General features: G+C 40.4%; 1 protein-coding gene across 4 annotated transcripts in view; it reads right to left on the reverse strand.

Annotated features, from left to right (window-relative positions):
• The window catches only part of cttnbp2 (cortactin binding protein 2), a 99,040-nt gene that overhangs the window by 5,471 nt on the left and 73,073 nt on the right, over positions 1-20,496 (reverse strand). For 2 of the 4 annotated variants that reach the window (XM_023353383.1, XM_023353381.1), the window contains exons 7-22: positions 19,768-19,918; positions 16,175-16,357; positions 14,677-14,794; positions 13,456-13,497; positions 11,744-12,019; positions 9,236-9,331; positions 7,929-8,008; positions 6,776-6,862; positions 6,129-6,228; positions 4,999-5,175; positions 3,414-3,586; positions 2,514-2,692; positions 2,192-2,406; positions 1,911-2,099; positions 901-946; positions 663-762 (exon numbers count right to left, since the gene is read on the reverse strand). In XM_023353383.1, the coding sequence (XP_023209151.1) occupies positions 663-762; positions 901-946; positions 1,911-2,099; positions 2,192-2,406; positions 2,514-2,692; positions 3,414-3,586; positions 4,999-5,175; positions 6,129-6,228; positions 6,776-6,862; positions 7,929-8,008; positions 9,236-9,331; positions 11,744-12,019; positions 13,456-13,497; positions 14,677-14,794; positions 16,175-16,357; positions 19,768-19,918 (2,212 nt within the window). The remainder of the gene's footprint in view (positions 1-662; positions 763-900; positions 947-1,910; positions 2,100-2,191; positions 2,407-2,513; positions 2,693-3,413; positions 3,587-4,998; positions 5,176-6,128; positions 6,229-6,775; positions 6,863-7,928; positions 8,009-9,235; positions 9,332-11,743; positions 12,020-13,455; positions 13,498-14,676; positions 14,795-16,174; positions 16,358-19,767; positions 19,919-20,496) is intronic. The other 2 variants (XM_023353385.1, XM_023353390.1) reach the window with 2 other exon arrangements.

The following is a 20,496-nucleotide window of genomic DNA, read 5'->3' on the forward strand; positions in this document are numbered from 1 at the left end:
GCTACATGCTAAATGTTTTAAGTTAGAAACATTGATACAATAAAAAATATTCTAAGTCAAGTTTATCATACCATGAGTATCTCATACTGGCCAATACACAGTACAGCTGGTCTGACTGAAAACACTGAGGCAACAAAGGTTACGTCAATAAAGATAATAAAAGTAATAAAGGTTATGTTTCCCTCACTTCAAACTAAATTTAAGTGCTTGGAACATCACACAACAATTCAAACATTTTCAAGGATTTCCACCTGTATCAGCCATGCTTATTATAAATGTAGCAACACCAAACTAAACAATGGTAGACATTCATCACCAAGTAACATTGTTAAAACAAAACAAAAATCACCCAAACTCAAATTTCCTTACTTTTTGAGCATATTTTTAAATAGCTGAAGAATTTTGTGGAAACTAACAACTATAAATTGAGGACATATATAATCAATTACAAGGTTTGGAAATGCCAGACTTAATTTTTTTCATTTATGTTAAAACTAGTCTGACATGAGGTAATGACAAAGACCCTCAGACAGACTGACCTCCTCAATTCCTCTGCTGGCTCAGAGTGAAACTAAAGACTGAACAGCTTACCAGAGACATGCTGATGTGTGTCTACCTGACTGGTGTGTGTGTGTCTACCTGACTGGTGTGTGTGTGTCTACCTGACTGATGTCCGGCTCCGACCTGCTGGAGCACATGGTCTGCAGCTCTCTGATCAGATCCGTCTCATCATCGAAGAACACCGGCAGGCCAGCTGGCTGCCTGCAAACCCAGACAATAATGTCACTGTAAGGTGAATTACGAAACACACACACATACACACACACATTCAGACTCCACAGCCCTGCGGCAGTGGTTACAGTCCATGTACTGGGTGTCAGTAACAGCCAGAACACCGACCTGTGACCATTGGACATGAACCGGACATCAGAGCTGGACACCGAACCTGAAATCACATTCAGGAGAAATTCTATTAACAAACAACATTAAGCTCCTGCTGAACTCAACAACATTCTTTGTCATTTTGATTTCCTTTCTGAGATTTTGCATCGTTATCATCACAACTGAAGGACATTTCTGTTAAATAAATAAGGTCTCCACACTGGGAACCTCTGGGTCCTTTGATTTAATGAGTTTGAAACCTATTATGCCTATCAAACAGCGCCCCCTTGTGGACACTCTCAATTCAAATTCCAAAATACTTTATTAAATCCCAAAGGGAAAATAAATGTTGTTGTAACTCATATTAACTGAAAATTCTTCAGTTATAGTAGACAGTGATGGCTGTGGGCAACAAGAATCTCCTGTAGCAGTCTGTGTTACAGCAAATTTCAAGAAGCCTGTATTCATCATAGAAAAAGAGACACTTTTTTTATGAAGGTCTCTTGAATGGGATGGTACTAATATGATATGCAAATATGAACACAAGACTTTTCCATCAACGTCTAGCTTCAACTATGATTAACAATAAAACGTATCTGTAGCTGCTTCCATTACAAATGCGCACAAAACTTTGTCAATATATATCATGTCGAAAAAAATACAATTTCGCAATTAAACAAGAAATGCAATTAAAATCACATGTGAATAAGCTTGTTCACACAGGAAGTAATAAAACCTTCTGTGACATCATCCTTCTACCACTTCCTGTTGTCTTTTTTGTCATTTCATCCAGTAGTAACACCTGCTTCACACAATGTGAAAAAAAGTATTTCTTATCAAGGTTTTGTGAAATACTTTGGTACAGTTGAAAAACCACCTCATCCTAGCACAAAGTTTTTTCAACATGACCATGTTTCTATTAAGCAAATTCATTTTTGTAATTCCAATTTGCATAACTATATGGTGAGTGGACACCTAGCTAGAGTTTGATGTGAGCGTTGGGCCCAGATGCTGCTTCCTGTACTGACCCTCTCTGAAGGAGCCCCCAGAGCTCCAGGTTACCGAGGGGCTTCCCTTCTTCCTGGGGCTGGTGTTGGATCGTCTCAGCTTGCTGCCATCTCGGCCCCGTCTCCCCCCTCCTGCTCCCTCCCTGCATGAGCTGAGGGCCGGCAGAGGAGACGAGCCTCCCTGAAACTCCAGCAGGTACCGGTCCATTTCTGAAGGATTGAGCAAAAACTGTTTCTTTACCTCAAACCTGATGTTTTCTGATGACTCATCATCTGGGTTGTTGGGGACGACGCCAACTCACCGTGGCGAGGCAGGGGGCAACCCGGCATCACGGCTTTGTTGACCAGGATGCTGAGGGCGGCTTTCACCACGGCCTGCTGTCCGGTGCTCAGCCCGCAGTTGCTAGGAGATAGTCGTTGCGAGGGAGAGGAGGTGGAGCGCTTGGTCGTCACGCGGGAGATGACAGCCCCCTCGACCCGCGGCACCACCACGGCGTTCCAGAGGCGGGCCAGCCACCTGTTGGAAAACAACCCCGTCACATCTGCTCCACAGTCGGACTCTGCCTTCTTAGGGGAATGATGGGTCATTTATGGGTAAGATGCTGTTATCCAGCAGATGGTCACCTGATGATGGGCTGAGCGTTGCTGGGAACGACGGGGCAGGACAGGAAGAGTTGAGGGCCCAGCAGCGCCTCGTGGGTCCCCAGACGGGACAGACAGGCATTGAGCTGCTGCCACACCTGACTCACCCACAGCACAGAGCGCTCCATGAGGCCATCTGCTGACCAGGCCGCACTCCCCACCTGCAATAGGAGCAGCTGCTTTTATTCTACACAGACCTAAACATTGCAGAGTGTTTCCACAGGTTATAGGTGAATCACCGGCAGAAGAAAAAGGTGACATGTGTTTTCCAGGCACATAGTGCCATTTTATAGCACAATCAAGTAACTATGTTATCTTTAGATGTTATAAAATGCAATATACATTTCAAATATGACTTAAAAAGAAATTTGACTTTGTAATTTTGAAATTGGGACTCTGTTTCTTGAAAAAGACCTGCTCTTTCTGAAACTCCGCCTTCAGGAATCATCACAACAAGGCTCCTCCTTTGACAATGTTTTCACCAGCTGATGCTCTGTTCCACCAGGTGTTTGCTAATTGCTGCTGACTAGTCTGAAAGAGCTGTAGAGGAGGGCTGCTCTGTGAGGCAGATGCTTGGAAACTGCAGTTCTGAGGAGGAGCGTCATCTTGAAGGCGAGGCTAGGTCCACACAGGTGTTTTGCACAGCTTTAATCCGTGGGAGATTAAAGGATTTCTCAAACATGAAAGAATCAAAGCAACAGTCCAGATATGTTTTGATGAGGAAATAACATTATAATATGATGTAAAGCTGAAAAAAGTTGATTTTATATAACTCTGCCCCTTTCAGGCTTATTTAGAACTGATTTTACTGTCTCCTATCAGGAGGATGTAAAGCAGGAAAGTAAATCCAAGGGAGCGGCTGCAGCCAGACCTTTGACCTACCTTGTGGAGCACCTTCCTGCGCAGGTGCCTTCCCAGCAGGCCATGCAGTGGCTCCTGGTCCCAGCGCAGCATCACCCAACGGAAATGCTGCTGAAGGCGGAGCTCTGATCCCTGGAGGCGGGGCTTGGACAATGTGCCAATCAGGAAGCTGTTCTCCCTGACGTGGTGTAAACCTGCGTGAGTACAGTGAGGTACATGTGACCAGTCCTGGAGGTCAGTGGGTTTCAACCCTGGTTCTCCAGACACACTGCATGATGTGTTTTAGGTGTTTCCCTCTTGCAGCACACCTGGTTACAGCTGACAGTTGATTAACAAGATTTTGTTAAGTGCAATGATCCAATGCAATGTGTAACCAGGGAAACATCTAGAACATGCAAGGTGGCGCTTTGAACCAGTTGATACCCTGTGACTGCTCCTGAGACTGAGACTCGTCAAGAGTACCACAACACTAGACATTCATCCATTTGCTATCTATTCCTGCTTGACCTTGCAGAGGTCGCAGGGCATGGGGAACACAAATACATTCAGGCGTTGGAGCTGCTTATGCAAAGTATTGGGGAAACTGCAGCCAGTGATTTTACAGGAGTAATAACATCCTGCTGTTGATCACGAAAAAGTGTTTCAATTGCTCTTTTGTGGAATACAGTTATTTCCATATGACTGACAAACCATCCTTATCCCAGCGCAAAGGTTTTTATTGAAAACGTTTTTTTTTTTCAAAATTGGCATATTACACCAAGCAAATTTATTTTCATACTTTCAACTTGCACATTTTTATGGTTAATGGAAACGCAGCTACAGACACACACTCACACTGGGGCAACATGGAGGGACAAGTATAGTCATGTTTTCAGACTGTGGGAGGAACCCTGAGTCCCCAGAGAGCAACTACGCAGAACATGCTAACATCCATGCAGAAACACCATTGGACTGGATTGGAACCCAGGACCTTTTTGTCGCAAGGCAGCAGAGCAAATAATATAATATGATTATTTTATACCACCAGTTTACTAACAGTGCATGTGTCTGAAGTAAATGTTGAACTTAAGCCTGTATCAATTAAGCAATATATCAATTAATCACATGATAAAATAAAATGAGTGATCATTTACATTTGTATGCTTGTTTGTTTATCACTTTAATCTTTAAAGTGATACTTTAATATTATTGAAAAGCCAGCATTTTGAAAAATACTGCAAACATTTCACACAATACAAAGTAGTTAATTTGAACTTTTATTTTTTATTTTCCAAAAGTTCTTACTGGGAGTTTTGCTGAGACTTCACAATACATTTTATTTATTGTTGTTTCTCTTGTTCGGTTTATGTATTTTAGATATTTAAAATGTCTTCCACTTACAGTGTTAGATGTTTTCGGAAATTAAAGTTTATTGATCTTTTAGAGACTGTAGTCGCATTATTATGCCTACATTGTTCTATTAGTTGAAAAAGATCTCAAAATGACAATATTGCCATTTATCACAATCATTTCTGGGACAATTTATGATCCAGGAAAACTTGTTATCCTGACAGGCCTAGAGCTGAACATGGATCCAAGTCGCTGCTCAGTCTGGTGTTAGTCGTACCTGTGCTCAGAATCAGAGGGGAGGCGGAGCCTCTGTTGTCCAGGCTGAGGCAAAGGTCTCCAAGCAGGCCTGTTAGAGATGAAGCCTTCTCCACTCCCTCCAGCAGAACCACCACACACTGATCAGAGTATCCACACACCTCTCCGAACCCTGAGCCTGCTGCTGGCACCAGGAAGCCTAGAAGAAAACCAGGACCGGGGAAAAGTGTGCCACATGAATGGACACATTCCACAGATCCTCAGTCAGGATAACAATAAAGAGCACTTGATTTATCAATCAATCAATCAATCAATCAATCAATCAATCAATCAATCAATCAATCAATCAATATTGATTGTGCTATTTTATAGCACAGAAGTAGCTCCTATAATGAGCTTAGAAGATTCGTAGTTCCACCAGGTGTTTGCTAATTGCTGCTGGCTAGTCTGAAGGAGCTGAGTGGGGAAGTCACAGAGGGAGGGCTGCTCTGTGAGACACCAGCTTGGAAGTTTGGAAACTGCAGCTGAGAGGAGGAGATGTGGCTCGAAGGTGGAGCTAGGCCCACCCAGGCATTTTGCAAAGCTGAATGGTTACCATAGAGATGAAAGGGTTATGTATTAATTGTTTTTATCTTGTAACCAGGTTGCTATGTATCGCAAATTCTTTGCTCAGGTCCCTCTTGAAAATGAGATCTAGATTTCAATGGGGTTTACCTGATTAAATAAAGGAATATATAAAGGATTCATCAATCATGCATGATGAAAGAATCAAGGCAACATTCCAGGTACGTTTGTGATGAGAGAATAACATAACATGATGTAAAGCTAAAAGAAACTTGATTTTACATGATACTGTCTTTTAAATACAGGTTTATTTGTTAGAGGTATAGATTATACATGTAATACATAAGATTATGTAAGTGGATGAGGAGTGGGAATATTCAATCACGTTTATTTGTACAAACAATGAATAGAACTTGGATGTAAAATTTAAATGTTATTTTTTGGGGAGGTAAAAATAGGTTCCGTGAATTATTAGCCCCTCAAACAGAACAGAGAGGTGTGAGGAGTCCCGTCTGGTTTCAGGACATGCCTGTTAACGGAGCAGACACCATCCCTCCCTCCAGGTGTGTCAGTGTGAACATTTCTCACCACAGGTGATGAAGGTCTCCAGCAGCTGCTCCCTGGTCAGGCTCTCCTCCACCTCCACCCTCACCACGCCACAGCCCGTCCCCTCCGCCTCCTGTTTCGACTACAGACACACATGGGAGGCAGGGCTGAGCGAGGAGCCACAATGAGGCAAGAGGCACGTTGCCATGGAAACATAAGAAATGTACTACTACGTGCTGCGAGAAACAGAGCAGAGGGGCAGGAGAGGAGGATGTGAATGAACACAAAGGGATTTTCTTGGCACATCGCTGCCATAAGAGAGAGAATGTTTGTTTCACAATGTTACACAGAATATCCACTGCTGGAGCTTGGTGGCTAAGGAGCGTTAGCATCTCAGATAAGATATGTCTACAAAGCCTTTCAGGTGATTATATTTAAAGTTTAGTGTCTTAAACAGTTTTTAGTCTTTTAATGACTCCGACAGCCGCCAGAGTTACTGACAGACTAGCAAAATCTTTCCACTGTTCTCTCCCCGCCCCATCGACTGGCTGTGGTAGTTCTTGATTCCAGCAGTGTCATTACATTGCATTGCTGTTTGCACACAATTTCTGTTTCATTGCATCATTCCAAAGCAACAAGGAAAGATTTCCTTTGTGTTTGTGGTGAAACCAGCAGCCAGATGGCCGCACCTTGATGCAGTGAGCCACCAGGTTAGCGATGTACTCCTGGCAGCTGCCTTCCAGGCCATGAAAGAAGAGGTTCCCGTACTGCTCCACCTGAACATCAAACAGGAAACAGATCACGTTTGAACCCAGAGAAACTCTTTATTCTATCCACCAAGCTTACAGTCCTATTCAGTAAATTAGAGTACGCATTGTGATGAGGCTTATTTGATGGATTAAAAGTAACTTTTTAAGACTGGCAACCTTAAAGCAGGGATTAAGCAGAGTTTTCCTGCTCCTGATAGCACTTGTTTGTGTTTTTTTAGATGCAGTCTGACAGTTCAGCAAGTTAAATCACTGGTGAAACAAAATATAATTTTGGAGTTTAAATTAATAAAATTGTGCAAATCTCTAAGAATTTGCAGTAAAACCAACATTTTCAGGGATTGACTCACACACTTCAGTGGTGTTCTTCAATTTTTGACCTTTTGGTGGCGCTGTGATTTGAGATATAATTTCCAGCTACCTGCCTGTTGTCAGTGTTTTATTGTATCTGTTCATTATTAAGCTATCAAACCGCAATAAAGACAGAATATTAAGTACTTTAAATGAAGCCCACATTTATATGATAAAATATTTTTCTGTTGGTCTGATGTATTTTCATTTTAAATGTCATGTTTTCATTAAGTGTAAACAGAAAATCATCATAATGAACAGAAATAAAGGCTTTCAAACCTTCATCTGTGTAATGTCCTTCACTTTGTGATAAAGTTCCTGAAATAAATGAACTTTTCAGTAATATTCTAATTTTTTGAATGGGTCTGTCTGTTTCACTTCAGGCATTTCACAATAAACCAGACCAACAGGATTTAAGCTGTCTTACATAAATTACTAGTTTGACACAAATTCTGATTTCTGACTGCAATAATATGAATATATTTGGTCTTCAATAACATCTTTGTGGTTTATCTGTTTTTGAGGTTGCATCATTCACCATTCACCAGAGCCAACAGAGGGCGCTGCAGCAGCTAGGAAAGGTTCAGAACACTTCAAACCCTTCTCTTTCTCTTCATCTTCCCATCCGTCTCTTCATAACAAATGTTTCCGATCTCATTCTCTCAGCATTTCCACCCCTCGTCTCCTTGTGTTTGCTCTAAAGAGGCGCAGTGTGTTTCCTCACCAGGCGGACGCAGTTGTGCAGCAGCGGCAGAGGGAAGAGGGATTCCAGGGCTAACTCATCCAGACCCGACTCAGACAGACCTGTCAGAACCAAGTAAAGAGATGCATCCTTACATCTGCTCCAGTTTATGTGCTCAACCAATCAGACAACACAGAAAAACATGGAAAACTGTCTCTAGTGTGTATTTCTATACAGCAGAGGGAAACAACAACCATTATGTATAAGATGACCACATTTCAGTCTTGATTATGTGCATGAAAATAAAATATATATTGCTGACAATTTTATGCATAATATTGTGCAATGTTAGGTAATGTGAATGTGACTTTGATGTCAAGACATTAAAGTCAGAATTCTAAGATGAAAGTCAAAACTGAGAAAAAGTTTTAATTTTGAGCTTAAAGTCAGAATTCTCAGAAAAAAGTGAGAATTCTAAGATTAAAGCCAAAATTCTGAGAAATAAGACAGAAATCTGAATATTAAAGTCAGAACATAAACATTTATTTCATTTTTTTCTCAGTGGCCTTACTCCTCTTCTGTAGAGAATTAGAGAAAATGAACTATTACTATTTAAACTTGTGGAGCCAGTTATGGTTTTTAATCATATTATGCTGTATGATCTGGACACCCTCAAAAAGAACAGTTCAAAGAAATCCTTCAAACAACCAATATGAGCAAATATAAACATCTGACCGCTGAATTTCATATATCAATTTTCCATTTGTCCAACTGTCGATCGATTGCATAAATGAAGACAACTCAAGCACAACAAACCAGATTAATCTATAAAATGTTTTCAAACATGTTGGCTCTGTGCTGAGGGCCTTTAATGCAATAACAGTAATCTAAAGAGGAAATGTTGCACATGTGCTTAATTAAATAGCTCTTCAATAGCTGCAATGAGTGAAACATGAGATATTTCTGGATGTATGCATGGGTTTAAAAAGATCTGCCGTCCTAAAATGTCCTGGTAGATTGTTGACGTTAAAAAAAAAAAACATTTCCACTCTTCAGAACTTTCTCACATGACTGATTTAATTTGAACTTTGATTCAATGAAGACTAAGCTTCAACCAATCATAGTGCTTCTTTGGCCAACATGTCCAGGCTCAATTGTCTTTTATGTGCTGTTGCTCGGGGAGACGAGTCTGCTACATCGGTTCAAATGCATCCAAAAAACAAAAACAAACAAAAAAACACCCAGATCCTTTAATCCACCAAATGGCTTCAGTGAGCAGTGATCACAGCTCTGATGCCATGTTGGCTGAGTGATGCTGGATGGGCAGGCTGAGGCTGCCAGGCTTGTACCTTTGAGACGGATGGTGATATACTGGCTGAGGGGCTTTCTGACCAGATCCCAGGGAGATAAAGGCAGTTCCTGACCAGGTAACCACTCGGTGTCTCCTGGAAGATACAAAAAGGACATGGGGATGGAAGGAAGGACGCAGGAAGTACATGACTTCAAGGACTGCTCACAAATACTGTCATAAAAAGTTGGGCAAAGCAACCAATGGGGATAAAATAATGGCAAACATGCAGCCAAATAAGCACCATTATATTTAGTAAATTACATTATGCATTTTGGTGCTGAATAAAAGCACCTTTTGAGAATAACAACCTCTAAAGCTGCTGAAGGTCATTTTTATTATCATTATTCATTAAAGCTATCCCCTCAGGATGGAAGCACATTGGAGTAGCTCTGTACTTTCATTATTTCATTTCCCTTTGGGATCAATAAAGTTTTTTTTTATTTGAATTTTATTTAAAATTTTTTTTGTTTTTTTACTTATTTGGCAAAACTATGTCCCAATGAGAGTAAAATATGAGTCAGACAATCTGTGAAAAAAATCAAGCTACTCTAACTTCTCCCTGTTGATCTACTGCCATCTGCAGAAATGCACCAGCCCCAGTCAGAAACAACCAATCAGAGCCAGGAGGAGGGGCTTAGTGCTGCCAATCAAACTTGTGTACGAGCTCCTCATAACCTCCCCCTCAAAGATGGCACTAGGTCCAAACAGGTGTCTTGCACAACTGAATGGTTGTCGTGGAGACTAGAAGGTTTATCAAACATGCATGAAAGAATCAAGGCAGCACTCCTTGATGAGGGAACAACATTACAACAAGACCTAAAGCTCCAAAAAGGTTTTTTTTTTTACATAGTAATACAAAATAACAGTATTTCATATGGAACCACATCTCAGCAGCAAGGTGTGTGAAGGATCTGTTGCATTCAGGTGTAAAGAGCAGTTCTTTAACATTTGGTCTCTGAAGACATTGCTATGGGGAAATAAAAAGGCCAGTAATCTGCAGACGTGTTGGCAGGTCAGCCAGAGACCAAGTACTCTGACCAGCTCTTTGCTTTGTCCTGAGGTTGTAAATCCTGCTCAGGGTTTTGGAAGGCTGATGTTCACGCACTGGATTAGTCTCATTTTCAGATGAAAGCTTATTAAACTACTGCTGCAGTTTTCTAACACCCACAGCAGAAACAGCCTATACTTGTCTTCTTTTCTGTGGAAAGTGCAGCTTGAGTGGGCTGCCACAAGCACTGCTGCCAGATCGGCAGGTAACAAACTGGGCGACTGCTTCTTCATCTTCTATTCAACCTAAGCTCGTGATCAAGTGTGACTTTATTCAGGACAAAATGATCACAAACTGGAATAAACCGACAAATCACAGCAACCTTCTGGAGTTTATAGTTGGATGTTTCTTGTTTTCCAAAACCTAAAACCAGCAATTTAACCCCTTAACCCGCACCGGAACTCCCGCATGTCGTTTTTCCATTGTATTTTCCGTGAGATTTAAGGGTTTAAACTCAGCCGGTGTCCATTATGACACTTTTATTGGGCAGCCTAGAGGCCCTGCTTTTGATTGACACTGCATTCGACCAATAATGTTATGAAATGGCTTTTCCTGAGCCAATAATATCCAGAGAGTGACTTGAGCTCGTTTTGACATGCCTGTATTCTCTCTGGAATATTTCTGACTGGTTAACTCAGAGACTAAATCTAACGCTCTGTGCACCCTCATGCATAACGGTGTTTACAGGACTTTTTCTCACCAACGGCTCTGAGGGCCACGGAGAGACACATTGTCAGAACATGTCAAAACTGGATGTATTTCTTCAGCAGAACTTCACAACTCACGGGAGTGGATGATTATGGCCATAAGAGTACTGACACGTTTCGGATTTGAGAATACCGGAAACTTTTAGTCGTCAGCTGCTGCAGTCAGAGCGAGGGGGGTAGAGCGTACCGAAGAGCGAGAATGGGGGGCCGAGGGAATGGTGATGCGGGAGGAATGGGGCTTAGGGGTTCGAAGAAGAAGGAGGGGGGCCCGGGTGGGGTAGGGGGTCAAAGGAGAGATGGTGGGGGGCGGGGCTAGCGTACCGTTGAGTGCTGGGGGAGCGGCGGGCAGACGGATGGACAGAGTATTGCAAGAAGAGGAAGGAGGTCTGACTGTACGCTAACCCCCCTACCCCCCAATTACGTTATTTTATTTTTGATTATTTATTTATACTTAATTATAACTAATTTCCACTATCAGTAATGTTGTGTCTACCAGAGGATTCCTCTGGGCATTATCTTTCATTAGAGCCTCATGACTGTATGTTGAAGCACTGAGGAGATACAGTCATTTGAAGTTAGTATGTCAGGTGTTGGAGACTCCAAATGGAGACTCCAAATGGCAGCCATTTTTGGTGATTTAGGTGGTGAAGGTTAAGGGGTTATAATTTTAAGTTGATATGTATATCAAATTAAGTTGAAGGATGAAGAAGAAAGTTGTGAGAAAAAGAAGAAATGTTTGTAGAGCGGGTACCGATCAGGATGGAGGAGATGCTGGCAGGAGTGAGGCCCAGCAGGGAGCGCTGTGCGTCCTCTCCACAGAGGATCTGGAGGTGAGAAATGAACATGCTGCTGAGGGCAGTACTCAGTTGGGCCCAACACGTGCCACGGTCCACCGTCAGTCTGCCCAGCGCCGTCTGGCTGGAGGAGAGAACCTTGGCCTCCTCCTCGTCCTCCACAGCCCCCATAGGACACATGGGGCCGATTTCTACAGCCGAACACTGCAGCAGCACCAGTACCCGGTACGAATCTTTGGAGGGGTGGAAGAGAGAGCAGTGAGCTGTAGCATAAAGGGATGATAAGCTGAATGTCTGCTAAATTTTTTCACATGTTGTCATGTTAAACACCACGGTTAAATGAAGAGGTGCACCGATTGCAGTTTCCCAGCTGATCTTTAAAAACCGCCAGTTTCGATTTATTTTTCCAACCTTACAGTAGCTGCGTTTCCATTACAAACCTATGCAAAACTTAGTCAATATTCTGCTAATGTGGGGGGAAAACAGTTTCGAAATTGTGGTATTTCCATTAAATAAGAAGCACAATTAAAATCACATGTGAATAAGTTTGTTCATGTGATAAGTCATTAAAAAGCATCCTGTGCCATCATCCTCTTCCCACTTCCTGCTGTCTTTTTTGGGGAGTTTCCATTGCAGTTTTGCAAAATAAATTTTGAAATGACAAGAAAAATAGCCAAAACGTTTTATCAAAAAAATACAAAATTCTTGTGTTGGAAACACAGCTCATGTCAAGTGTTATCAGGTTACGATGCACCTTCAATGTTCCAATTTTAGATCAGTGGATAAATTCGGTTTCTCATGCAAGTATTGGCTGATCACCCAAAATAAAGGAAATCAGGGCTGATCGATCAGCCGGCAGACTGATCGGTGCACTCCTAGTTCAATGCATTTTATTGGGATTGTATGTGATAGACCAACACAATGTAAAGGATAATGGTGAAGTGGAAGGCAAGGAAATAGTCTTAACAAATGTGCAGTGAAGTTTCTTGATCCATTTGTCACGCAAAAAAGAAAAAAAAAGTTAACAGCAAGACACAGCCACCAAAGAGCCTGAGCGGCCATGACAACGCTCTGCTGGAAATATGGAGATTCACAGCTCAGGTGGGACAATCTGTTGACAAGATAATTACTTGTTTTCTTGTCAACACATATCCCTGATTTGTGGGGTATTATTTGTGAATACCCCACAAACTAGGTATTTATTGAAAATACCCAACCGCCATTGATGTGAAGATTGGTAATGCTAAATATAAGGCAATGCTAGAAGAAAACCTGTTAAAGGTTGCATAGGTTCACCAGACGTGGAGGTTCATTTTTTCAGCAGGACAACAACCTGGACTTTCAGAAAGACCTCCAGCTCAATAGTAAGATCAAACCAGTGACCCAGTCAAACTCCACTCTGCTCACTGGGAAGACTCTCATTTAAAGGTCTGAAGAGTATCAAAGACTTGGCAGTTGATGTTCAACAAAATCAATAAGCATAGATTATTTTTCTTAACATCAGTATCAAGTTTTTAGGAAGGTGGAAGAAGACCAAGCATTGCATCTGGAAGTGCTTTACGGTTTCCCTTGTTACTAGTCGTTAAATGGAGTAATTTTTTTTATTCAGAAAGCTTAGAAACACCTCAAAGACAAATCACCAACACAACATCCCCACAGTCCACTCTACCTTTTTCCACTGCAGCCAATAACGTCATGGTGTGTATGTTTCCTGCACAGGGAGAGACGTTACAGGACGATTGGCTATGCAAATGATAAACCTCTCATGGATCAGCTGCTGATCACAGCATGTCTCATAGTTTACTTATATTTATTGCAATAAAATATCCCTACTGCAATAGGAGATATTTTTTGCTGATTGGTAAGAAAGCCACATGGTTGTATTGATAGTTGATCGAGTGAAAATCAGAGAAAATCTCAGCAGTGAATGTAAAGAAATGAAATGCAAAGAAAAGTTGTGTGCATGTATGCAGACTCGGGCTATGTTCACAGTGCAGCTCTTGACGCTTCACTCCCATTTTTTGCCAATATCTTTTTTTTTGAGCAGTCATTTATACTACTACATAAATCCGGCCGCAATGAGATTTCTGTGTGAATGGATTAGCACCCCAAAGCAATCCGTAAGAGCAGAGGAAAAACGTAGACGTCTCGCAGCGGCGTCTCTGTACAGCGGTTATACACAAGCCGTCAACACATACCCCTGATTTTTATTATGTACGGATGTGGCAAAAATTAAATTTTTGGGGAGGCAGTGGTGAAGTGATTGGAATTGGGTTGTTTAGTGAAAAAAATGCATTTGGGCAAAATAATACAAATTGTGTCACATTTACCAGCTGTGTGAATGCAGCCTTAGGTTTGTCTGAAAATTAAAGAGTTTATTTTTTTTTTACTAAAGAACGTATTCAGTACAGCGATATTAGAAACCTTCACATCACAGTCATGAACTCATTCTGCTTTTTACTACACATATTTTAATTTGCTTTTTTAGCTTAATTTTGAATAATCTATGGATGTGGCCCTCAATAAGTTTTTAAGTGCTCATTAAGCTGTGCAGCCTCCTCACCTCCCTCCTTGATATGAAGGCCCAATTCATTTAAAATTGAACAGTTTTCAAAGATTTCAAATGACAAAAAGAAAGTTATAGTAGCAATAGTTCTAAATAGCTGATATAACTTCATGCTCTACACACCTTGTGAAAGAAAGAACATTTTAACTTCCTACAGTGTTCCTGCTCTCAGCAGCAGGTTTAAAATAATAAAATGTCCGATAAAACATGTTCTCAGGACTTAATCAAGTTTGACTATACAAACTTGACATGGCATGAAGAAAAATAAAATAATTATGAACACAATGGCCCTATTAAAGCACAAGTAAGAAAAGAAATACTCACCGAGGTTTTCCAACAGATCCTTGCAGTCGTCTGTTGCCACATCATGAATAGTGCGATTACACTTATCCCTCCGCTCAATGTCCTGCTCAATGTGGCTGCACAACACCTCCAGACACTCCTGCACGTATACACACACACACACACACACACACACACAGACACCGATAAATTATGAGTGCAAGACAAAAGCTGTCTCTCTTTCAAGTAACCGTAATTTGAATAAGATTAAGTGTGCAGACTGATTCTTAATTCATATTCCATGCAGTCTGGTGAATGTTGTCCTCTAAGGACAGAAACTCCACTAGCTGCTGGTGTGGAGATGGAGCAGGTGAATGATTCTCAGTGGATTTACTCAGGAGAAGAAGAAAAGGTTTATGGACCGGATTAAAATAAAATAAGTATGGACAGATTTATCACATATAATATGGACTGAGAATACTGAACATGGTGGTATAAATAGTATGTGAACATGTATTACTGTCGTAAAGCTGCTGTCACTCTGTTCATAATCGTACCACATGTTCTGGAGAATCTAAAAACATGTTAATGAGAGGTTCTAAATGAACAAGAAATGAAATGAATTTTGTGAGATATTATGTCTGTTTTATCTACAGATAATGTATTAGGATGAAAGGTATGAAGTTTGAGCTAGGGATGCAGCAATATGCTTTTTTCACCTCCAATACTGATATCTGAGGACAGAAAAACAGCTGAATTGACTTAAAATGTTGCTTTTTTTTAAAAACACAGACATGTACTGAATTACAAATTTATTTGATATCTGCACCCGTACAGACACTTAAATACACCAACAGTTTCACTTGTAGAAACAACACAACTTTAATTTGTTCAGTCAGCCACTTATGGAGTAGAACACCCAACAAAAAATAGAAATAATAAAGAAAGTGAAAATGACAAAAACAAAAGGTTGACTACTTTGGTCAAACATGCAAAAATAAACTGCAACAAATCGTTCAAACTGTTCAGAAAGTGCAATTAGTAATTATAAATGTCAAGTTTCTGCTAGGTTTAATTTACTGTGCAATCCCCACTTGAAAAGGATAGTTTCTACTGTGGAACATAACTGGATTTCACCCAAGGAGTCTTCATTTTAGTTAGTCCATCTTTATTTTTACGTGATGGTCTCATAATTTTTAGTCTTCCAACCACATAGGTGAAAAACCTCAAAACAAACAGAAACACATCTATTACAATCTGAAATTAACAAGATAAATTTCTACCCCTTTAAACCATTTAATCCCAAAGTATAATAAATAGCAAATATTTTATACTAAAATTCAACACCAATAAATAAATTAGCCTATTTATCAACATTTACTTTCATAGTCAAACATTCTGACCAACAATTAAAAAAAAAAAATCTTTTTTCACTTTCCGATCGGCGATCGGCCGGAAAACGGAACTTTTTCTGAAATCGGTGCAGCCTTTGTTGCTGGGTGTGGGTCTAGTCGTTGTAGCTGAGTGAATCCCGTTTTACCTTGAGGCCCAGGGCGGCAGCCATGTGTGCTGGGGTCCAGCCGTCACTGTTGGCCTGGTTCAGGAGGGCGGCGGACAGGGCCGATCCGTCCAGTGTGTCAGGGGGGTCGCCGTGGTGCAGCAGGAGACGGAGGGCGTCCACGTTTCCGGAGCGGACAGCAGCATGCAGCGTTGTGCAGCCGTCCTGTGCAGAGGTCGTGTTTGAGTTAAATGAGATGTAGCGTATTAACATAATGACCATATAGCTGTCTGTCTACCGTGTCAATTTGTCTCATATATTATCACTTTTGATCAAATAATCTATCTGGTTATTAATCTGAAGTGATTTCTTTCGTTATGGACTAATCTATTTTTCAGCTCTGAGTTTATTTTCAACTAGGGCTGTTGTAAATGAATATTTTAGTAATCCAGTAATCTATCGATTATTCTTATGATTAATCGAGTAATTGGATAAAAACAAGATAAAATAAAACATTGGTAAAATATCTATACCCCAGCGTTTGGTTTCTGTATTCATATTTAGTGAGTTTAATAGATGAACTCTCACCTTGCCCAGACATATATAGCTTTTGTGTTCATGTTAGCGACGGGATTTGACACCTTTGTTCGTCACACTCAGAAACTCATCTACCAGCTATGTACTGTCACGATGCGCTCCAGACCGCCACCCATTTGTTCAGATCGGAATGATATGAAATACATTTTCCGGTTCGTCTGTAAGACTACACTTACGTTAATCATCTAATGCTCAGCCACCTGCAGTGTTCAGTCTATCAGCTCACCTGTATAAATACACCTTCATCGCTCGCAGTTTGCTCTGAACCGCCACCAGGCAGCAGCTCTGGGAGGAGAAAAGCTGCCGTACTCCAGGCATCGCGCCAGTCATTTTAAGGATGCTTATTGGTCCCCCAAAAACGATGAAGACCCAGACATTATCATGAATTAATAAAATCCTCCCAGGCTGAACTTGAAAACTGGACATTGTGCTGCTAACACTTAGCTTTCGTCAATAACTCAGGCGGAAGTGAGAGCGCTGTGCAACGCAAGTGATAACCCGGCCGGAACTCAGTACAGTAAATAATAAAATATAACTTAATAAAGCTTCGAGGCAGATAATTTTCCTCGAGGAATTTTAATAATCGAGGTACTCGAATCACTCAAGGAATCGTTTCAGTCCTATTTTCAACCAGAGATAAGAATCCTTCATCAGATACAACAAACAAAATCCCAATGAGTTACCAACTGTTCTAAATTTATTATCAATAAGATGTATATATAGATTTAAAAATCATAAATTAAATTACAATCACATTTCCTGATCAGAAATATGAGCAATATATAAAACTGATGTAATAAAATATTTCTACTGAGACTACTCAGCATTGATTAAGCTAAAAAAACTGGGGAAAAAAAGCTCAGAGTCTTTTATTAAATTCTACAGAATTTTCCTGAAATCTCTTTTGAAACTATCTCCACTTTACTCTGATATCTAACCTGGTTCCTATCCAAAATAAAAAAAGCAGAGTGCCGTAGAAAATTCTTCACGGAAACATTACGTTTTTGATGAAATGTCATGTGAACGTGTCATGTTCCGTGTTTTTCTGTGTATTTATTTCGAGTTTTCTGTGCCTCTGTGTTGTCCTGTTCTCCCCTCGATTACTCCCAGGTGTTTCTCGTTCCCTAATTACCTCCTTTGTATTTAGTGTCACCTGTGTGTCTGTGTCTTCGTTGGGTCCTTGTCTAATGTGCGTTCTGTCTTTCGTGTTGTCCAGTCGTGTTTGCTACCGGCGTCGAGCCCTGGCTTCCGCTCGGCCGTGCTGCCCGTTGCTGGACTGTGTTTTTTCTTGATTAAAATCAATCATTCATCTTACCTGGGTCTGCTGCATCTGCCTCACCACCTCTCACCACCAAATCGTGACAGAACAGGTATTCTGAGAACGTTCAGAATGTGACATTTACTATTTGCCCTGACTTTGTTTCAATGTAACTTCTCACTTGAAAGAGTTAAGTTTCTGCTAGTTTTTTCAGAGATCAGCTTCTTGTTTTTAGCACCCCCTACTATTTACTTGGCACCGGTGCTCCGCTCCCTAACCTGCTAACTGGTTTAAATTTCCTCTAAAACATTTACATGTGGAGTAATAAACACACTGAGTCCATAGCGCATTGCAAAAGTTTTTACAACCCATTAACACATTATCCAATTAAACGTGAGTAAATTCATTTTTGTCCATGTTTTTGCATAATTGTGCTTCTGTACAACAACAACGAAGCATTCTGATCCTGATTCTGTAAGAAGTGTCAGTCCATCATAAAAAAAATCCCAATAAATTACATTGAAGTTTGTGGCTGAACAGCTTTAAAATGTGGAAGCAGTCAACAGGGTGAAAATAATTTAGCCAGTAGAATTTGCTGTGCTTTAAGGATGACGTGTTGATTAAAACAGTCAGGTGGAGTCAAGGTTTCCATTTGGAACTTCGTTTGGGACGCATAATTTTGATGTAGCAGGAGAAAAACAAGGGGATAAACATTAAAACACACATAGCTTTCCACACTTAGCCTCTTGTCTCAGCATCAGTAGCACTCTGTCAGAACAACTGCCTTCAATCACAGTTTCTAGCTTTTTAGAACATTTCAGACTGTAGTGATTACTATTTGAATGTTAAAGTATTGTTTTTAAACAAAAAATAAAAAATCGGCCAACATATTTGTTTAGGCTTAAAATATGTTTGTGCTTTGGAGGTCGAATATGTTACAGAGCACAGCAGGAACAGCATAAATATAGAACAAAGAAAGTAACTAAATATAGGGGCTCATCGCATGCTGCCACAGCAACTCACAGAGCTCTTATGGTTACCATGGAGACACAGAAAGCCTGTACATCAATGGGCTAACGCGATTCAGACGACCGAACCCTGGAGACTACTTAAAATCCTTTGTGTGGAGCGAGTGAGTATGAAACAAAGAGTGTTACTACGTAGCAACAAGCAGTCAGGAGAGAGGATGGGTAATCTGAACCCCCCTAAAAAGAGAAACTAAACAAAAAAATGAGAATACAATATAATAATAATATTAATAATATCAAATGATAACACTTTGATGGGTTGTGAATAAGACTGTCATGACACCGTAATAAACATGACATAACACCTGTCATGAACATGAGTAAGACTTCATGAATATTTATGACTGTTGTCATAAAGTGTCATTGGGTAAATCATGACACTTTTAATATAAAGTGGACATTATTCAAAAATGTCTTTCTTATGACAACTTGAGATTAACCAAGAAATCAATTTGTTATAAAAGTATTACTGATTAAACTTTAAAAATTCTGTAGCTTTATGTTATTAAAGCTAAAGTTTAATCAGTAATATTTTTATTTAAAAAATGTATGGCTTACTTACTTCATGAATATGTAAGTCTTCATGAAGTCTTCATGACTGTTATGACGGTGTCATGACAATCTTATTCACAACCCGTCAAATAAAGTGTTACCTATCAAATTTTGTTATTCAGAGGAAAGTTTTTTCAGTTGTACTAGAAACCACATAATGAACCTCGCAAGTCACAACAGAATGGCAAAGAAAGCCTTACTGTGGTGGGGAGTGAGCGATTGGCCCCTGCGGTCAGTAGAGCCTGAGCGCAGTCCAGGTTTCCTGCCTCGCAGGCCAGAAACAGGGGAGTTTGGCCCTGGGCCGCCACCGGGTCCACAGCGGCTCTGGACGCCAGCAGAACCTCCACGCAGCTGCAGGGACAACAGCCACGTTAACAAAGCTCCTCACGTCACGTTTTAAGATATTATAATTAATAACAGGTATCAAGTTTCTGGAGAATATCGTTGGCTGGCTCAGTCACAGTTCTATGGATTTAAACCCTGATCCGTAGGGCTCATTTATCCCAACAGGTTTCTACTTTTTAGAAGATTTAAGTCAACATGTAAAAAATAATCAATTGTGAATTATTTTGAAAATGCATGAGATATCATTAAGATATAACTATGTATTTATGTTTTTAAAAAACTCTGCTATTACCTCTAGCAACATAGCACGTTTTTGTGATGTAAAACATAAAAACATGGTGAATATTTTTTGAGATTTTCCCATCTTTGATGTTACCTATCACCTGTATGACTTCACTCAAAAACTAACTGAAATTATGTTTGGGGAAAATAAAAAAAATACACAACTCTGGAAAAAAATAGGAGACCACTTAAAATGTTCAGCTTCTCTGATTTTACTTTTTATAGGTATATGTTTGAGTAAAATGAATGTTGCTCTAGTCTCACCAGAAAAAACCTTCACAGAATTTACGAGATTAAGTTGT

This window comes from Xiphophorus maculatus, chromosome 2 (genome assembly GCF_002775205.1).
Source record: "Xiphophorus maculatus strain JP 163 A chromosome 2, X_maculatus-5.0-male, whole genome shotgun sequence".
NCBI classification, from domain to species: domain Eukaryota; kingdom Metazoa; phylum Chordata; class Actinopteri; order Cyprinodontiformes; family Poeciliidae; genus Xiphophorus; species Xiphophorus maculatus.